The 18,869-nt window shown below is 34.2% G+C and overlaps 3 protein-coding genes across 3 annotated transcripts; 1 reads left to right on the forward strand and 2 right to left on the reverse strand.

Moving 5' to 3' along the window:
* Positions 1 to 3,184: 3,184 nt before the first annotated feature.
* On the reverse strand, positions 3,185 to 8,161 carry ENGase (Endo-beta-N-acetylglucosaminidase). The gene is made up of 7 exons (XM_011303087.1): positions 7,186 to 8,161; positions 5,863 to 6,315; positions 5,179 to 5,350; positions 4,693 to 4,911; positions 3,747 to 4,054; positions 3,493 to 3,687; positions 3,185 to 3,373 (listed from the first exon to the last, which is right to left on the reverse strand). The coding sequence occupies exons 1-7, from the start codon at positions 7,416 to 7,418 to the stop codon at positions 3,241 to 3,243; spliced, it is 1,713 nt and encodes a 570-aa protein (XP_011301389.1). The 5' UTR covers positions 7,419 to 8,161; the 3' UTR covers positions 3,185 to 3,240.
* Positions 8,162 to 10,606: 2,445 nt separating this feature from the next.
* On the reverse strand, positions 10,607 to 14,829 carry LOC105265542 (uncharacterized). Its single transcript, XM_011303086.1, has 4 exons — positions 14,209 to 14,829; positions 13,961 to 14,031; positions 12,098 to 12,338; positions 10,607 to 11,750 (listed from the first exon to the last, which is right to left on the reverse strand). The coding sequence occupies exons 1-4, from the start codon at positions 14,267 to 14,269 to the stop codon at positions 11,527 to 11,529; spliced, it is 597 nt and encodes a 198-aa protein (XP_011301388.1). The 5' UTR covers positions 14,270 to 14,829; the 3' UTR covers positions 10,607 to 11,526.
* An 839-nt stretch (positions 14,830 to 15,668) lies between these two features.
* wmd (serine-threonine kinase receptor-associated protein wmd) lies at positions 15,669 to 18,815 on the forward strand. Its single transcript, XM_011303085.1, has 5 exons — positions 15,669 to 16,478; positions 16,729 to 17,027; positions 17,507 to 17,736; positions 17,802 to 17,938; positions 18,371 to 18,815. Exons 1-5 carry the CDS (start codon positions 16,364 to 16,366, stop codon positions 18,580 to 18,582), a joined length of 993 nt encoding a protein of 330 aa, XP_011301387.1. The 5' UTR covers positions 15,669 to 16,363; the 3' UTR covers positions 18,583 to 18,815.
* Positions 18,816 to 18,869: the final 54 nt, after the last annotated feature.

Consider the following 18,869-nt stretch of genomic DNA (forward strand, 5'->3'; position numbering starts at 1 on the left):
TTTGTAAATCCAATGTGCATCCTCAATTCATCAATGAATTCACCTTCACTAAAATACAAGTTTCATATACTCTTAATAATTACCAAATTTCATCAAACCTTAATTCTCCCCCACCACCTCCTTATTCAAAGATTTGAAAATTTTGTTAAAAACATCAAATATTGATAGTAATAAATAAATAATAAATCATTATATATTATTGATAATAAATTGATGAATATACATCAAAATATTGTTCTTCAGCCATTTTAATATGTAGCATTCATATTAAATTTGATATAATTAATCATTGATTGATGATAATTGATTTTTTAATAATAGCTTGAATTTTCAGACTGATTATGAAAGTTCAAGAATACCACTGGATTTTTAAATTTAATAAATATACAATAAATAATTGTAAATATGGAATAAAAGAATATAGAAAATGGAATAATATTTTTTAATGAATTTTAAAATTGAGAATTACCAGAATATTCAGGAAATTAACCGAATCGTGAATGCAAAATGTGGAAATTTACGTTAATCTATAATTCGACCCAATGAAAAATCACGGAAAAAAAATGAGCACTTGAAAATGTTACAGGAATGTTTATTCATCTTTAATTCAATTCAAATTCCATTACGTCTGACTACTGGTTGTAAATGTATTCAACAATTTTCATGAGTGAATTATTATTCACTTTTATGTTGTGAATTCAGATTAAATAAATTATTGATGATAAGGTAGCACTTAACATCTCTTTGTTGACATTTATTAGTAAAATCTCTGATTAATGGTACCTTAATTGGCAATATGTTGGAGCTTATACTAATTTCGGCTCTAATGGCCTGAATTTAATTCTCTCACAAAAAATTTCAATAAGATTCCAGCGTGATTGCAATCCCAGTCGTAAAAACCGTTCACGATATTCCACTCAAGTCATTACTCAACATTCATAATTAATTTGATTAAAAATGTAATCGTGCAATTGAATAGAGCAATTTTATGGCTAAAACTTATCGAAATAGCTGAAGACGAGAATTGATTTTAGATTACTAGAAAAAGTTATTTAATCGTTAAATGCGGAAATCCGAAATCATTGGCAGAGCGGAAAAAGGAAAAGAGGTATTACCAACACGGAAGGGACTAGTTGCATTTTTTATCCATTTATTCCACCTAATTTATAAATTCAATACACCTTAACGCTAAACCTACAACCGGATAAAAACATATATTTCATGTTCAACGAATTTATATTATCCTTGTGGCAACTCATAACGCAAAATGAAAAACTTTCATCGCGATTCTATTACGTATGATGAAAAGCCCTGATTAATATTCATAATGCACAATCAGAGCGGAAGAGCATTCTGGAATAATTTCACTAACTATTTGACAGGTAAACTCCGCTAAATAATTCATCAAACGTTTTGACCGGGGTATGGAGAAAGTCGCAGGTATTTTGCTGGTATATTTAGTGTGACACAATGTACCTTTTATTTACGATTCAGAGTTATTGAGAAGTCATAATATTGGAATAAAATGTTCTCAATGATTTTACGACGCACTGAAACAAGTGAAAGGACGTTTACTAACGATAACTCATTAAACAATTTATTTCACTCGACAAATTAATTTAGTCGTCGAACAAAATTGGATTTTCCGTCGTTTTCTACAGCTTTTCAAACAAAATCATCTAAACGATTCGGAATTTAACAACTTAGGGAGGTATTGCCGGTATTTTCTCATTTTCAGGATTTTTCTGTTAATTTTTGGAAATTTTGGTAAAAATTTTATTATTATTTAGGTCTATATGATATTCTATACTATATTATGTTATATATATTCAATATTAGTCCATTTTATCAACCGTTCCTCAGAAATTCGAAGAAATAATGATGAAAGGTAAAAGAAGATCTATTTTTCGGTGCAATCCGATCAGCAGTTTGTCAAAAAACTCATGAGACAATCTGCATTTATTAAAAACAAATAATTTTTTTGTTTACATGCATTTCGTTGATTTAAATACCCTGAATGTACTTGCGATTTTTTAAATAAGTTGACAGAGATTTTCCCTTTCGCAGCAACTCCTCCAGCACTGGAGGACCAGAGTAGAAAAGCGTATCGTATCTCCAGTGAAAATTAAATGAAAAATAGTCACATTCTGTTAACCACTTCTCACTAATTTCTCGGTTTGAATAAACAAGTCTCTCCTGGACAGGGTGCGTGCGAAGTCGAGGTAAGTAGCATGGAAATAATTCGTGTGGAATGTAGGTGGGTACCCTTGAATGAACAGCATTTCATCAGCCAGAGATAATCACGAATCGATACTGCTATTTCGCTGAAGCAGTTAATGATCGGTTGACATTCATTGCATTGGCAATTTCCATTTGAATAATCTTTGTTTGTTATTTTTATGTGGGTACGAATGAACAATAGCCTGTGGGGGTACGACATCCGGTGGCATTTCTCAAATACTCTCTTGTGTGCGATCCCACCGTTTTCTCACTATTTTTTCATCCCATTTCAGTGACAAATTCCAATTGTTCGATTGTGCATACGCTTGAGTAATAAGATTTACAACGTTATTTTATCTCTCGGTTTTCATTTATTTTACTTCATTCTCCAGAGATCTTCCAGTGAGCGAAGCACATAATTCATTTAAAAAATTAACGATTAGAACAATTGAGTCTCATTTTTTTTTATTTAGTGAGTTTTTTCTACCTCATAATAGGCAAACAGAAAATATAAAATAGAATTTTTATTATACGATTTTAATAAATTCATTTTTTTACATTTTGCCGTCTCTTTGAAACCATTTGATCGTATATACAACACACAATTGAATGCCGGAATTCGTTGGAATTCAAGAAATGTAATTACGCCATTCCTTCAACATTTTAATATAGAAATTGACTTCTTAAGACTGCAACAGTCTACATAGAGAAGAAACACTTGTTGCTCCCAAGAAAAATCCCTTGCCTCTAGGTACTCTCAATTATAATTATATTTTCGCTTCAAATAATTGAGTAATTACTAGATTGAAGTAAAAACTCACTTGGTTCTATAATTTCTATAATTTTTATAGAAGTTTCTATAATTAAGGGATTTTTCCTGAGGATGTAGATATTCCTTTCTCTGTGCGGAATGCAAATTTCAATGCCAATAATAACCACCACTAGTTGAAAATAAAAAAGAAAACAACAAGGCTATGAGTTATCCATAACAAATCTCTCTAACAATATAACGAGTTAATGTTAAGACAATTTTAGAACGGAATTGAAAAAACGGTGCACTGGTTCTATCTTCAACTCCCCGAGGTAGTGGCGACCTTCATACGAAAAAGCCACAGCGATCTCGTTGATAATCCGAAGATTGGGAGTGTAATAACTGAAAAAGTGAAGTTCCCCAAGTTATTTCGATATTTTCGCAGTAAATAAAGTAGATTTTACGACTCCAGCCACTTGCTTCCAGCACTCAATTGTAGTCCAACTTGATCGCTCAATTACCTTTTCCTCCACCTACTGTTCAGCTGAAAGGTTCCATTCGCCTGAAGAAAGTTGGACGTGTTGCTTCTGTTATTTATCAACACGAGTGTCGGTGCTCTTGTTCTATTATCATCATTATTGAGCACCTCCTCACTTTCGCCGTGTATCAAACTCGCCTGGACATCTTCCGAGAACTCCAAATGTGTCAGAAAGAGCCTGTTAATAGACATAAAGTACAGAACTAATATCCCAATTTGTCTTTGCTGTTATCGTACCTGTGATAATTCTGGGGATGAACTGTCGTCACCTGGAGACAACCGCCTCCACCGTACGAGAATTCACCGCAGAATTCAGTGAGATTTACTGAGACGTTCGAGTCCTTCGGGAAAAAAGAAATTTCTCTTCCCTGGAGTTTAATTATTTCGAATAGAGTCTCGAATGTGTGCTCTGGGACTTTCTTAGTTGGGCTGCTCTTGGGTGTGGGCTCTGGTACATCTTTGTATGTGAATTTCAGGTGCACAGCTGGCACCGAGATCTGGGGCTTTTGCAGCGTCAAGTTGAAGAATGATCCGCCTCCATTCGACTGTGAATTCAAATTTATTAAATTATATTGAGGGGTACAGAGCAATATGGTCAGGTTTTTATTCAAATTGGAGCAGTAGCGATTGAGGAGATAATGTCGAATGTCATCCTCAGATTACAGAATAACTATCTGAAATGATAAACGCCTTGTTGAAATCATTGGATTACTATCAGATTTAGTTAAAAAAAGAATTCTTTCATTGTTTAACGATGGAATATATTTAGACTAAAAAAATCGTTTATCAGTTCGATTATGTACCTTATTATTACCGATTTTTTTTTCATTAATTACCCTTTTTGTTAGAAATGAGAAAGTCTTGACTTTTGTAATTCTGCGAATGTCAAATGAAATCGACTAGTGATTGATTAAAAGATTCAATTCAGAAGAAATAAAAAATAAGTGAAATGAACTCATTGGGAACTTATTACAATGAAAAAAAAAGTCGGTTAATCTACAAAAAAAAAATATGACGCCATTCCATTAAAAATTAGTGAAAGGTAGATAAGTCTTTCTATGACGTGTATAATATCTACGAGTAAATCAATTATAATAAATTAATAGGGGAATAAATAATTTTCCTTTGGGGTAGAATCGATTCTTGTCGTTAATTAATTTCCACAATCTGACGATTTACGTACCACTCCATATCGATATAACTTATTGCCATACCCTCGACAGAACGAAGTGTTAAAGGTTTCGTTATAGTACATGGGCACATGGATGTACAAGAGAGGAGCCAACTGCGCCCAAAAGATATTTTCGATCTTCTCGAATGTCGAGGGACCAAAATTCTCGTGTGTCCAGCCCGGGGCAAATATAGCGACTGATAACTCGAATTTTCTTATTCGTTCCAAAGCCTGGAATGAAAGAGTGTAAACAAAGTTAATAAATAATTACTTCCAGGGACAATCCCTTAATTAGTTAATTAAGAGAGTAATTTTGAGTAGTTGTACATTTTTAACGGAGATCAACAAAGAAACAAATTATTTCATGACAGGTTTAAAAAATAATGAAGAAATAATAATTGATGCCTCTCTCTGATTACGAAATCATGATGTCATGCTCACTCACTCCTGATGAGAACATGCCAAAGGTGTTTACTATTCTGAAATTGATCAACTCACGTGAATGGAGTTGAATCCTCCACCCCCAGGGCATCCTCTTCCCCAGACATCCAGACCCACGTAAACATCTCTCAATCTTCCATTTCTAGCTGCGATTTCACGAGAACTCTTCAGCTTCTCGTCATTCCAGTTGTAATTCAGAAAAATGCCATCGCAACAATCAAAGAAGAGTCTGTAATACCCAGCAAAACGCAAAAAAAAATTTCAATGAAGACAAAACAAAAATAGAGAACTGTTGACAAAAACTAATTTACATGAAATTTATCTGCACTTTGCGACTGAAAAATCTAAAATGATCTCTCCAATATTCGGTTGAACTTGTTCGTAAGTTTATTCCTATTTTTCTTTTCTTTTTCTCTGTTATTATTCCCTTTTCCTTTACTTTGTGATATTCTCTAGATTTGGTTTGTTCTGAACCTGTCACTAGCTTCTGACTATTCAATCTTGTAGAACCAAATAAATAAATAAATAAATTTACTGTTTCATTTTTGCATTGAATTTTCAATATTAATGGGATAATTCATCTAATTAATTCACGAATTAATCTCCAATCAAGTTGAAACCCACAACATCCATAATACAAAAGAAATTGCAATTAAAAATTTCGAACAGCGTAACGAAAAATTGATTGTATGATTTCTTAATTTTCGCAGTACAAATTTCAAGAGTGGGCGAAGGTATTACTGATTTTTATCGTTGAGTTGATTCTGCCAATTAAGACTGCCGTCATGAATGATGCTATCATACCAGATGACCTCTGAATCCGCAACATCCTTACGTAATCCGTTGGTCAAGTGTCTGATGAAGAACTGCAGCCTCTCGATATCTTCCAACTTGATCTTGTTCTCGACGTTCAACAGCCACCCTTCAAATCCATAGAACTTGGTGAGAGTGATCAGGGCGTCGGCAAACCTCGTGGTCTTCTCCGGGGAAGACAGGACTTCATCCCAAATCGCCTCGCCATCCTTGTGCTCCGTTATCAATGTACCCAGAACTTTGACCCCGTGTTTATGCGCTGCATTTATCCAACCGAAGGGAGGAATCGTCACCATGTGATGACTGAAGTAGATGAATGTGTCGATGATGCTCCAGTGGTAGAACGTGTAGCAGGTGTTGTCTGAGGATCCGTTTATAAATCTGAGGAGCAGAATTGAATTCTATAACGATTCTGTAAGGAAGAAGTAAATAAAGAAAAATCTGGAATTTAAGAATGTTCTATGCCCTTTATGTTAAAATTCATATTTGCTCCATTTTTCGCGTTTTATAATTATTCAGTGACTCACGAATTTTTCAGATGGTGCGGATATTTCTCTCGATTTTGTATAGACTTTTAAAAAGAAAATCAAAACTAAAGGAAAAAAGCATGAAATTGATGGCACCACCACGAGACTTCGTGAGTCATTAAATAATGACAAAATGCAGAAATGTTTCATTTTTTTTACATTAAATCAATTTTAAAATTGATGCTTTAAAAATAGAAAAAAAAACGTGAATTCAAAATCTGTCAAATACTCTTAATCCTTTACTTCCTCCTGTTTTCTTAATTCTCCAACATTTTTCGTTAAATAAGTCAGTGAAAGTAACAAATAAACTGTCATAAATGATTTACATTAAAAATGAAATAATACAAAAACAATTCACGTTTCCAGAATTTTTTCAGCGCGAACATTGAAAACAGGCATTTCCCAATTTTATAGAAGTCAAAAATTAAATGTTTGATTAATTATATATGAAAAATTGTTCTAGAAGCTGTACATGATCTCAATTTAGATCCTTTCTACATTGAACAATTATTAACGCCTACAGCTGACTGAAGAAATACTTTAAAAAACAACACTTGAAACAATTTAACAGAATAATTTATCTACCGCCAGTAAATTACCCAGAGAATTCCCATGAATTTTTTATTTTAAAACTCATTTGAAGTACATAATTTCCAATATAAAAAATAGCCAAAATAGCCTAGAGAGGTCTGAGAAATTAGAAGCTCAAATAATTGAAATGTACCTGTCCTCCAAATATCCTCCCTTCATGTCATGACAGACGATGGTCCTGGGCTGTTCATGACGATTGAGTCTAGTCAGGGTTCCCGAGGATTTCTCCAGCTCGTTTCCAGGGTAGACATATTCTGCAGATGATCGTAATGATTCCCCCCTGGGCCAGGGTGTCAGACTATTTAAATTCCTGTACAGATCATCCAAATTGCTGAATGGCTGCACCACCCCTGAGCTCTCCTCCATTCTATCCCTCCAATTAACAGTTGGCTCTCATCAGCTGATGCAAACGGTAACTGAGACCATGTACTGAGGTACGACGATTTTATACCCATTCTCATAAACAACCAGATAGACCTCTAATCATAGTTCTCTCTATCAAACGGAACTACGCGCTTGTCATTGTCTGTATTATCAAATATCAAATGTTGATAGCAAAATCGTGTTTTCCCTTTTAATTGAGGTTAGGGACAGTGGACAGTCATAATAATGACTGATAGTAATTGATAATCACAATAATTTCCTTCGATGGATTTGTTCAGATTTGTTACTGATGGATTTGCGTGATTATCAGGTGATTTTGAAGATTTGAGTTTTTTTCCCATCCAAATTTCAACCGATAGAATTGCACCATTCGATTTTTTTATGTAGTCAACACGGAATTCAATTGATAATTTTTTGAGAATTTCACTGGTAATTTCTCGTGTTGATATATATTAAAAAACAACAGATTGGCCAGTCCACCTAGTCCCTATCGAATTTGGCAGATAGAATACTATTGTGTTGATTGAAAAGTTCTGATTTTTAATTTTGTGTCACGATGCCATTCTATGGGTCGACATTTGGTTGGAAAAATAATCCTCCGAATACCACGCGAGACCTAAAATTAATCGGGTATTTCCCTAAAGTTTCTGCAAACTGCAAACCAAATTCATTTATTTACAGAGAACTTATTGGAAAATACCCGATAATTTTGGGGCTCGTGTCATTTTTTTTTTCTTCAGAATTTCCCCTGACGTATGAAGAATTCGAATGGAAAATCCTGAGGCATTCCCTGATGTGATATTCCTCAACGATTCTATTGGAAATGGCGAAGCTTTCCCACGCGTTCACTCGACAGAAATATTCCGATAGAAACCTAACAATCAATTTTTATAGTTTATTTATAGTTATTCTGGTGCGGCCTACACATATATCATGAAATTTTAGGAATTGTCGATAACGGGGCACCTGATTTGTAAATTTTTTGAGTTTAAATTCAAGGCCCGCGTATTTTAATTATTTAATGTAATCTTTGGTTTGAATTTTATTATATTTATTATGTCTAAAATATTCCTAAATTTGGGTTTCAAATTGGATTGCGGAAACCACTTGAATGGTTCTAAAAGAATAATTATAGAAAAGAGGAAAAATTGTGGAAGAGGCGCAGGTATTAATCGAGATGGTGATCGCAAAGATCTGTCAAGTTTACAGAAAAATAATTTAAAATACGCAGTTTATCGTCGATAACAGATGACACTCCATTTTGGTTTTATATTATCGTTTCTCCATCACAGTGGCTGGTAAACTGCGTATTTGAAATTATTTTTTGCAAACTTGCCAGGTCCCTTGGAATCAATATCTCGATCTGTCATCCTTCAACAATTTTGCCGGTTGCTTGTCATTATTTTTATTTAATTATCGCAGTGGGTTCCGCAATACTATTTTAAACCCAAATTCAGGAAGTTTGAATTTAGGAATAACTCAAAATGAAATCCAAACCAACGATTACCTTCGATAGTAAAGCAAACTTTTATGAATTTTTTCAAAAATTTGCTGATTACGTAAAAAAATTCCCTCACCATGATAAAACATTATGGAATATTAAAAAATAATAAAACGTAAAAACGGTAGATTTTTTCCCGTTAACTATTTCTCGAAAAACTTGAAATGTTAACATATCAGCAATAACTCCTGAAGATTAAATTTTGTTTTCCACACGGCGAAAACTAGTTTATATTTCAATCGCATGTTCTGAATTATTGAATTGTAGATGAGAAAATGTAATAAATAATAATGAAAAAAGATTTTTTAAATTTGCGTTTATGCACAGGTATGTGAGGAAAATAGATGGAGACGATTTTCTATTGAATGTTTTTATATTTATAATCGTAATATATTACTAGTCCCTTTATTAACAATTATTATTATTATATCACATTTTATAACCAACAGTTACAATATGATTATGCTTGGTATATCACTTTATCATGCAACAATAGACTTTTTCGAAAATTGATATTGAAACCTTCGAATTACATTTTTATTGCACCTACCGGCATATTAAATTCCTATGAAATAGAAAATGAAGAAACTTTCATTTCCTTTACTGCATTATTCAGTGTTCCTATATACTTCAAGTATTTACGATTATATTTTGTATATATGTGGTCATCGTGAAATGCTTGTATATTCCATTAGTTAGCTGCGCACATCGTTTCACGAATGAAAAAAAAATACTCAGAGAAAAAAGAAGGAATTTGTGAAAGAATTCAACTGAGATTAATTTAAAATTCCACATAAATTTCAAAGAATTCCCGAAGCTTTACAATTTTAAACAAAATCATGACAACTGTCAAAATTGGTTCCGTTTTTTCCTGAAAGTTGATCGAAATCAGAGAAATTCCGATAAAAATTCCGAGTAATTTCGTACAAAATATTGATGATTCATTTGAAAATTGAATTTTCCTCTAATCTAACGTGAACATTACTCGAAATTCATGGAAAAATTGCTGTAATTGCTAGTCAAAAGATTGAATTCAATAAAAATACGGAAGCCTTACCTAGGCAACTTTTATTGAATTTTTATCTCCGTGTATTCGATTTAAAATGCGTGTTATTATTCCTGCGATATGTTGACGATTCGTTGAATCACTCCTCTCACTCTTTACATTACAACATTCCATCATTCCCTTGTCGATTCGAATTGAGAAATAGTTGGATTTATTCCTCGTCACGGGATTGGGAATTTTTGATTGCAATATTAAATAAATTATAGTTTCGTCACATATTTTTGTTACACTTGTTAAGTTCTCCCTTCGATATTCGGGAGAAAGGACTCTTTCACTCGTAGATTGGATTTTTCCGTTTCCATTCGTATTTCTCATTCACTTTTTCAATGTCTCCGATGGACCGCGAATATTCGCAATGACAGCACCTACATGATTTACTGAAGAATATTTTTCAAAAATTGCTGTTCGACTGAAAAAACAACTCCAACACCGACTTACAAATAAAAACGCCTTCTAAAGAAGATCGTCACTGAGAAAAAAATCTATTTCAGGCAAAATATCTCAAGCTCCTCACGATGGAGAAAAATTTATTCTAATTATTCTATTCTGCATAAATCTCTAGTGAAAAAATTATTCGATGATAATGATAAAAAATCAGGAGAATTCAGAGAAAAATTGAAAATCCATGTCACCTGGTTCTTGAATTTCAATGAATGAATGTACCATTGGAAATTCAATCGAGGACATTTTCGAGTCATGGCTGAATGAGTATTTTGCAGAATTAGTTTTTTTTCTCAGTGTGTATTTTGATTGCGAACAGATCTACTCTGATCTCGGTTGAAAGTTTCAAACCTTCCAAAACCGAATGCGGGGTAAAATTCCGCGACGAAATCGATGTCGATCTAATCGACATCCAGTCGTCCGTCTAATGAAAATAAAAGAACTAAGGCACGTTTTTTTTTTCTGGAGGAAATACGACGGCTTTCCGTTATCCGTTTTTTGTTGGTTCTACGTGGAGAGAAATTCGTTAGAAAATTCCACGGCAAGAGAAATTCTTTTATTTAAACAATTCAGGAGTGAAGTGTTAATGCAAGATAAACAAAATTCCATTGAATATCGATTTATGTCACAAAACTATTGATTTTAGGTCATATCAAAAGGCCTAATTTGGCGGAAATTTAATCGCTTCAAGAAAGTCCTTTAATATTTCGAAAATATGTCATCTTATCTCATGTATAAATATCTAAATATGAGTTTAAATAGTCAATGTCTCAATGAAATTTACCAGAAGCCATCAGAAACGCATTTTTTCTTAACTAGTGGATTCTTCAAAAGAATCATCAGTGACTTCTCCCGGGAATATTAGCGAAAATAATAGAGATAGCGAATATTTTCGCTTGACCTTTTTTATAGCCATTGATTAGTTCTACAAAAAATGTCATTACGAAAATTTCGCTATTCCCTTTAGATTTCAAGATTTTCCTGGAAAACTGGCCAACAGTCAAAATTAACTTCTAGTTACATCTTCGCTACTAAATTTTTCCAAGAAATTTCTCTGCACGTATTTTTTTCGAGTTGTTCTTTTAGAAATTCTCATCAATCCCGTGCTCTCGGGATATACCGAAGAGTTGGATTTGATTCTCGGGGGTCTCGCGATCGAAATTAGGAGCAACAACTGATATGTCTACTGGTCTCAAGGCAATGCAATCACGAGGTGAACATTCAACATGACCTTCTCTACCACAGCTGCACTCCACACAATTTCCGGTTGAATGAGGAAGAATTTCCCCTACTTGGTATTCCTTTCCTGGAATCAAAAACGTTGATGAATTACTAAAAGAATGAGTAACGAGTGAATTCACTTCTCTCTCATGGGATTTATTCATTTAATTCTCCACGTTTGACAATAAAAAATCCCGAAAAAAATCATATTAATGATCGCTTCTGTTGCGTTCCCTTTTGCTTCCAAACAGAAGCAATGGAATCGTTGAAATTTAAGTCTAGTATCTTTTATTTTACGTCGACCCAAAAAGACTCAAAAAATTAAGTTTTTTTCTCATGAGAATGAAGAATTCGATTCTTAACGTGTCGTAATGAAAATGATGTTGAATCATGTCTATGGAGTTGGTTTTTAAAATTAAAAAATATTTTTACCCATGACGAAACAACTGACACGTCGCGAGATGGTGTCATTCCTACTCTCTCCCTTGGCACTTGAATTTACGTTCCCCTTGACCTCAACTCGATCGACAAACACCGGGTGACTTAACTCCTTTTCATCCGGGACAATCCTCAATTCATCTGACGAAATAATCCGCGCATTGTAGTTTTCCCACCAGCAATAAACATCACCAGCCACGCACAGGCAGTGGCAGTTTGGATCCCTAGATGACACCTATCCCCGCATATCATTCAATTAAGCAATTATTGATCATTAATATTTTGATATTATTGATAATTATTGATATTATTCATATTTTTCTTCAATTTCTGAAAAACCCCTGATCACATTGACGCACTGAGACAAAAATTTTTTCAATGGTTTTGAAACTAACAAATGAAATTAATAAATAGGCGCGAATATATATGTCATTTGCGAGTCGTAAATATTGAATTGAATCAATTTGTTTGAAAAAACTAATTGAAATTAGGATGTATTCAATTTAGAAATATTTAGTAATCTCAATTAATTAATTTTATTTAGTTTTTTGATTAGAAATATAATTTTTAATTTCTCAAAAAATGTTTTGATATTATTGATAATTATTGATATTATTAATATTTTTTTTCAATTTCTGAAAAACCCCTGATCACATTGACGCACTGAGACAACAATTTTTTCAATGGTTTTAAAACTAACAAATGAAATTAATAAATAGGCGCGAATATATATGTCATTTGCGAGTCGTAAATATTGAATTGAATCAATTTGTCTGAAAAAACTAATTGAAATTAGGATGTATTCAATTTAGAAATATTTAGTAATCTCAATTAATTAATTTTATTTAGTTTTTTGATTAGAAATATAATTTTTAATTTCTCAAAAAATGTTTTGTAAGATTTATCATTATTTAATGACTCACGAATTTTTATAATTGCTCGTCTATTCTTTCTAGATTTTTGGTACTGGTTTGGGAATTTTCGCAGAGGTTTACAGAGAACGCAAGAAAGTTCTTGCAAGCTAATGAAATTTCGTGAAGCATTGAAAAATAATAAAACTTAAAATCCATACATTTTTTTACATCAATTTTATCAAACGTTTCTCAGAAATTTGTATAAAACATACAAAATGAAAAGATATCCGCAATAACTCCGTAAATACCACTAATTTATTATCTCAATAAAATTTCATTTTGCATGTAAAAAATATCATCTTCTAAATTGCCAATCAGATATTTTTAAACGACAGTTATTTTTCGGGAATTGAAGCTGTAAATTTAATTGTTTACTCAGATAATCAATTGGATTTTTCTTTTTGGAGATATCGTTCAATTGAATATCACAAATTTATTTCCGCCATTAAATTTAACTCCGGATTTTTTCAAATGATAATGTAAATTCATAAATCGAATTTTACAGCATCGTTAAATCTTGATTAATTATAAAACCCTCGATTTTAGGAGAAAATCCGAAAAGATCTTTTTTATGAGAAATTTAATTATCTACATAAAAGTCTTTTTACGTTTCCGCTTTGAAATCCATATTTTCCCCGATAAACCGATAATTAACAAATCGGCGCTGAATGTATACCAAGTAAATAAGAAAACCACAGTTTCATTTGTTAAAACAAACAATAACAATAAAGCGATAATTAAAAAAGTCCTTCATCCAATCCTGAGGCGATCAGAAGGATTAAACAATAAATAAATCAAATAAATCACGCCGTGGCAATAAATCGAGCTAAAAATAGACTAAAAAACCTGAGAATTACCGAGGAATTTTGATTTCTCATGGTAATAACTAAGAGTAAACAAAAAATAAAAATAAAAAATCCAGCCTGACAAAAAAATACATTACCGTTTGTCCATGATAATACGCAGTGCCATTAACAGCGCATTTTTTAACAACAATCACCTCCTGTGCAGGTCCTGAAATCCAGAGAGCTCATAAATAGCAAACAATTCTCACCCCATAAACCTTCTGCATATCAATTAATTACATTAAAACGCGTGGAATTGGAGCACCCGTGGGAACATATTGAATTCAATTGAAAGTTAATTAATTCTATCTCCATAAAATCCCACAGCCGGAAACTCATTACTCACCGGCATCCCCGGAATTGAAGTAGAGCCCTAAAACTTGTGTCAAGAGCAACAAGCATTGCATATTGAAGAGGCCGTGAACTCCTATTCCTATTTTCTTCCTATTTTCCTTCTTTATTACCGTCACCCAGAAGCCGGTGGTTTTGAGAGGTCCACTTCAACCTCGAGTGGCCCTTGACCCCGTATGCGCGCACCCACAACTTCACAATTATTTCTCTAATTATTTTTCTAATTATCCGCTGTTTCAAAAAATTTACAAATATAAACAATTCGAATTTTACCCCAACAACCCAATTATTTCGATTATTTCCACCACCCGCTGTCTCGAATTACCAAAATCCACTGTTTTATTATCTTCTATTTTTGCTAATTTTCCATTCGATAATTCACAACAATCATCGAAAATTCTGGGATGTTTCCACCGAATCACTGAGTTCTCTAGGATATCGGGATCGTGCTTGCTTGCCACAGGTCAAAGCACTGAAGCTCCGAAATAATGATGAGACGAATATTTCCACGGCGCACGCACCCCCCAACAATCACCCCCGCACTTGCGCAATCTCCTAATTTCCACCCCCATTAAAAAAAGCTATGAGGCATTCAATGTTATCTATAGGTTTGCTTGCTACAAAATTAAATTACAGTTGACTTGAAATTTTCAGATCCTCGGGGACGACTTAGGAGAAGATGAATCATGAAATTATGAAATTCCGAGTTTCACTGATAATCTGGCGAATTCTTTGATTTTAGATAATATTAATGTTGCATTATAATATAATATGACTTATCAAATATCAAATCGCATCGGATTTCCAATAAAATGTTGATTTTTTAAATTAATTTGTGATTTTTTTGTTCTTACTTACGATAGACCGGTAATCAGTAGATATTGTCGTGCTGAGGTACCTTTCGCCTCTCGATAAAACTTTCTTTCTTTCTATGTTCTATTATTGGGTTCAAGGTCACACAATCTGCGAGGAATTAAATCATGCTTCAATTCGCAGGAATAATTAAACGAATATACACAATAATATTGGGCAAAATATGTACTATGAAAAATGTAAATAAGAATATACATTAAGAACATAAAATATCTCAAGAGATGTGACGCAAATCTTTTTTATATTAATTAGGGAAATTTGAGATATACCAATCCCAATTGTTCGAAATTAATAACCCGAGAAAACGCGAAAATCTCTCACGACTATTGAAACTTGAATAATTGAGTGAATCATAAAAATACATCCATAATACATAAACACAGTATTATATAAGGGAGCCTAAGGTAATATTAATTTTTTTTTTATTTCAATTGGGGTAGAAGCAATTGAAACTGTCGAGCTTCTCTCGGATCACGGAATGATTACCTAAAATGATAAGTATTGTCTTCCGGGCTAATTTTTAGTCAATATCTCGAAATTGAAGGAAGATAACGATTTTTCTATAAATACCTTTTTTGTAGCTCTCATCTTTCTCTATAAAAAGTGTTGGAATGAAAAATTCGCTGTGCTTCCCCAATTCGGAGATATTGGCTGAAAACTGGCCTCGAAAAAAAAGCACTTGCTCTATAGTTGACTGCATCGCTGCAGACTTGCGATTTTAAAATATTTTCCATGTGGTAATTTGATGCAGAAGACTATAGAATCCTCTCGAAAATATATCCATGAGAAGAAAATGACTCTGGTTATGCCGATGAAAACGGGAAAACGTCTTGAGGCCATTTGAAATTGAATAGTGGGGGCTGGTTGAAGCGAGGCCGCCATGTTTCAACTCGTGCTTCCTGTCTAGCCACTCGGTTTAACCGGCCATTCCGCTTGAATCCTCCAAGTGTTGAAAGCCAAACCAATTGGTCCGCTAAATTAGCTCAGAGCCAAGCTCTTTAAAATCAAAAAAACCAACGAGAATAGAGTGTGAGTAAGAGAACAGAACGAGATGCTCGTCAGCTGTACGTGATGATCTACGCACTTGAGATGACGTCTGACATAATCTAATTAACTCATCAATCAATCGACGGGTGCCACTTTGATTTCGTGAAGTTTGGTAAATCAATCTCGGTGCTATTGGTTCCCAGAGTGTAATTGTCCGGTGGTGTCTTGTGGTATCGGTGGTATCAACGGGTTTTGGACATTTTAACCTATAAATTGAATCTAGATTGACAATGGCGAACCTCAGACAGACACCGTTGACCTGCAGTGGACACACTAGACCGGTTGTTCATCTCGCCTTTTCAGATGTCACGGATTCTGGGTATTATCTCATATCAGCGTGCAAAGGTACGTGGAAATTGCGGGTAAATTAATTGGTCGTTGATTTATTTGATTTTTTTTTTCCACTCACGAGTGGAGTTGATTGCCTTGGCCCAGTTCCTTGTCCCCAAGGCTCTCCAGCTGCCCGTCAACTGGAGGTCACTGCTCGCCCAGCATTGTGATTCCTCCAGGGCGGGCCTTCGTTTTGTTTCTGTTGTTTTTTTTTTAATTTTTTTTTATTTAGTACTTGGCTGAGTGTCTGTGATTTGTTTGACAGATGGAAAGCCCATGCTTCGTCAAGGTGACACTGGCGATTGGATTGGCACTTTTGAAGGACACAAGGGAGCAGTTTGGGGGGTTGCTTTGAATCGAGAGGCCACCAGGGCTGCCTCTGGGGCCGCGGACTTCAACGCCAAGGTCTGGGATGCCATCAAGGGAGAGGAGATACACTCCTTTCAGCATAATCATATCGTCAAGTCCGTCAGCTTCAGCACTGATTCTCATCATCTGTGCACTGGCTCTAATGAGAAGCTCCTGAGGATTTTTGATCTTAATAAACCCGAGGCAGCACCTCAGGTACTTTGGGGAGGAAAATGACTCTTGCAAAATGAATCTCTTCATTGAGTAATCCGGGACTTCAATATATTTAACTCGGATATTGTAATTAAATTGTCAAAAACAGAAAAAATACGGAAATGAAAGAAGCACTTTTTCGGTTCAGCCCCGAGACACGATCTCAGAATTTTTAGGGGAGGAAATGTTTTTGTTTCAATAATTTGAATTTTTCCATCAACCAACTGTTCTATATTTTTGCTCCGTAGATGATAACAAAAGTCTTCGATACATCAAAAAAGAAATATTCTACACCAACATAATAAAATTGAAACCGGAGATTACGTTCGCTATATGCAGGCATTGAAATTTTACTTCCTAGAATTAATTTGAAGAATATATGATAAAACGCGTCAAATCATCCCGGTTTATCCAAAGAGATGCACTGAATACATCTTCTCATATTTTATTTATGCATATTTTGTCTTTTTCGATGGGTCCAGAAATTTTCAGGCCACACAAGTTTCATAAAGCACGTCACCTTCTTCGACCATGATAAATCCTTGGTGAGCTGTGCTGACGATAAAACCCTCCGTGTCTGGGACAGAAGCAGTGGCCTGGAGACACGCAGACTGGACTTCCCAGCAATACCTAGCTCTATGGAAGTATCTAAGGACGGAAGCATTATCACAACAACGCATGCTAACATCGTCACATTTTGGAATAGTCATGAGTGAGTTATCCCAATATGCCGTATTCAACCCTCGACTTTCCTTCAATTTTTATTTTCACTTACAGCTTGACAAAAATTCGAGAGTTCACTATTCCAACTCAGGTGAACAGTGTCAGTCTTCATCCCGATAGAACCATGTTCGTCTGCGGTGGAGAGGATCTCAAGATGTACAAATTCGATTACACATCTGGTGCAGAAATCGGTGAGAAAATCGCTTCAAACTATTCTATATTAATAAACCAACGGGTATCGATTATAAGTTTTTCATTTTAATGAGAGAGAAAGACTAAATACGACGCGGATAATTGAAAAATTTCTAGGAATCTAGGAGAGATAGCGAAATTTTTATCAGGATGAATTACGATTTTTTAACTAGTTTGGAAGAAACGCAGGAAGATTATTGTACGATCATAACATCTCAAGAGTCATTAAATAACAATTAAATCAACAATTTGTCATGAAAGTAAAAAAAAACTGAATTTCAGCTAAAAGAGGACAAAATACCCTTTCTTTAATCAATTCGTCAAGCTTTCGCTCTACAGTATTGAAATATTTCTCATCTCTTTCGTGATTTTCCCCTGGAAAAAATAATAATCAAAGAAAAAGAAAGTAATTGTGATAAATAAAATTCTAGAATCCTTCAAAGGACACTTCGGTCCCGTCCACTGTGTGAGATTCTCTCCAGACGGTGAATTGTACGCAAGTGGCTCTGAAGATGGAACCCTCCGCCTCTGGCAGACAACCGTTGGAAAAACGTATGGCCTTTGGCGTTGTACCGAGCAAACTCCAACCATCCAGGAAAACCCATCCACCATGAATAACAAGCAAGAAGTATCCGCCAGTTAAATCACCTTCAATGTCCCCGGACAATGAAATTCTCTGTAAATATTGGATCTCAGCGAGTCCGTGCAATTATCATCGATCAAGTCTCCCGCCTTCCCCTCCTCACCCCAATGCTTCCAATTTATAAGTAAACAGGCATTTAATAAAGTGCATTCGCTTAGAAATGCACGGTAAGTCCATGTATTTATTATGAAATTGATGAATGTAATTGAATAGAAGTTTTTAAAGCAGCTCAACCCACTTGTTTTTTATTTAAGAATGCGAATCGATAAATTTGAAACGATATGCTG

The sequence above is a fragment of the Fopius arisanus genome, unplaced genomic scaffold, assembly GCF_000806365.1.
Source record: "Fopius arisanus strain USDA-PBARC FA_bdor unplaced genomic scaffold, ASM80636v1 scaffold00030, whole genome shotgun sequence".
NCBI lineage: Eukaryota > Metazoa > Arthropoda > Insecta > Hymenoptera > Braconidae > Fopius > Fopius arisanus.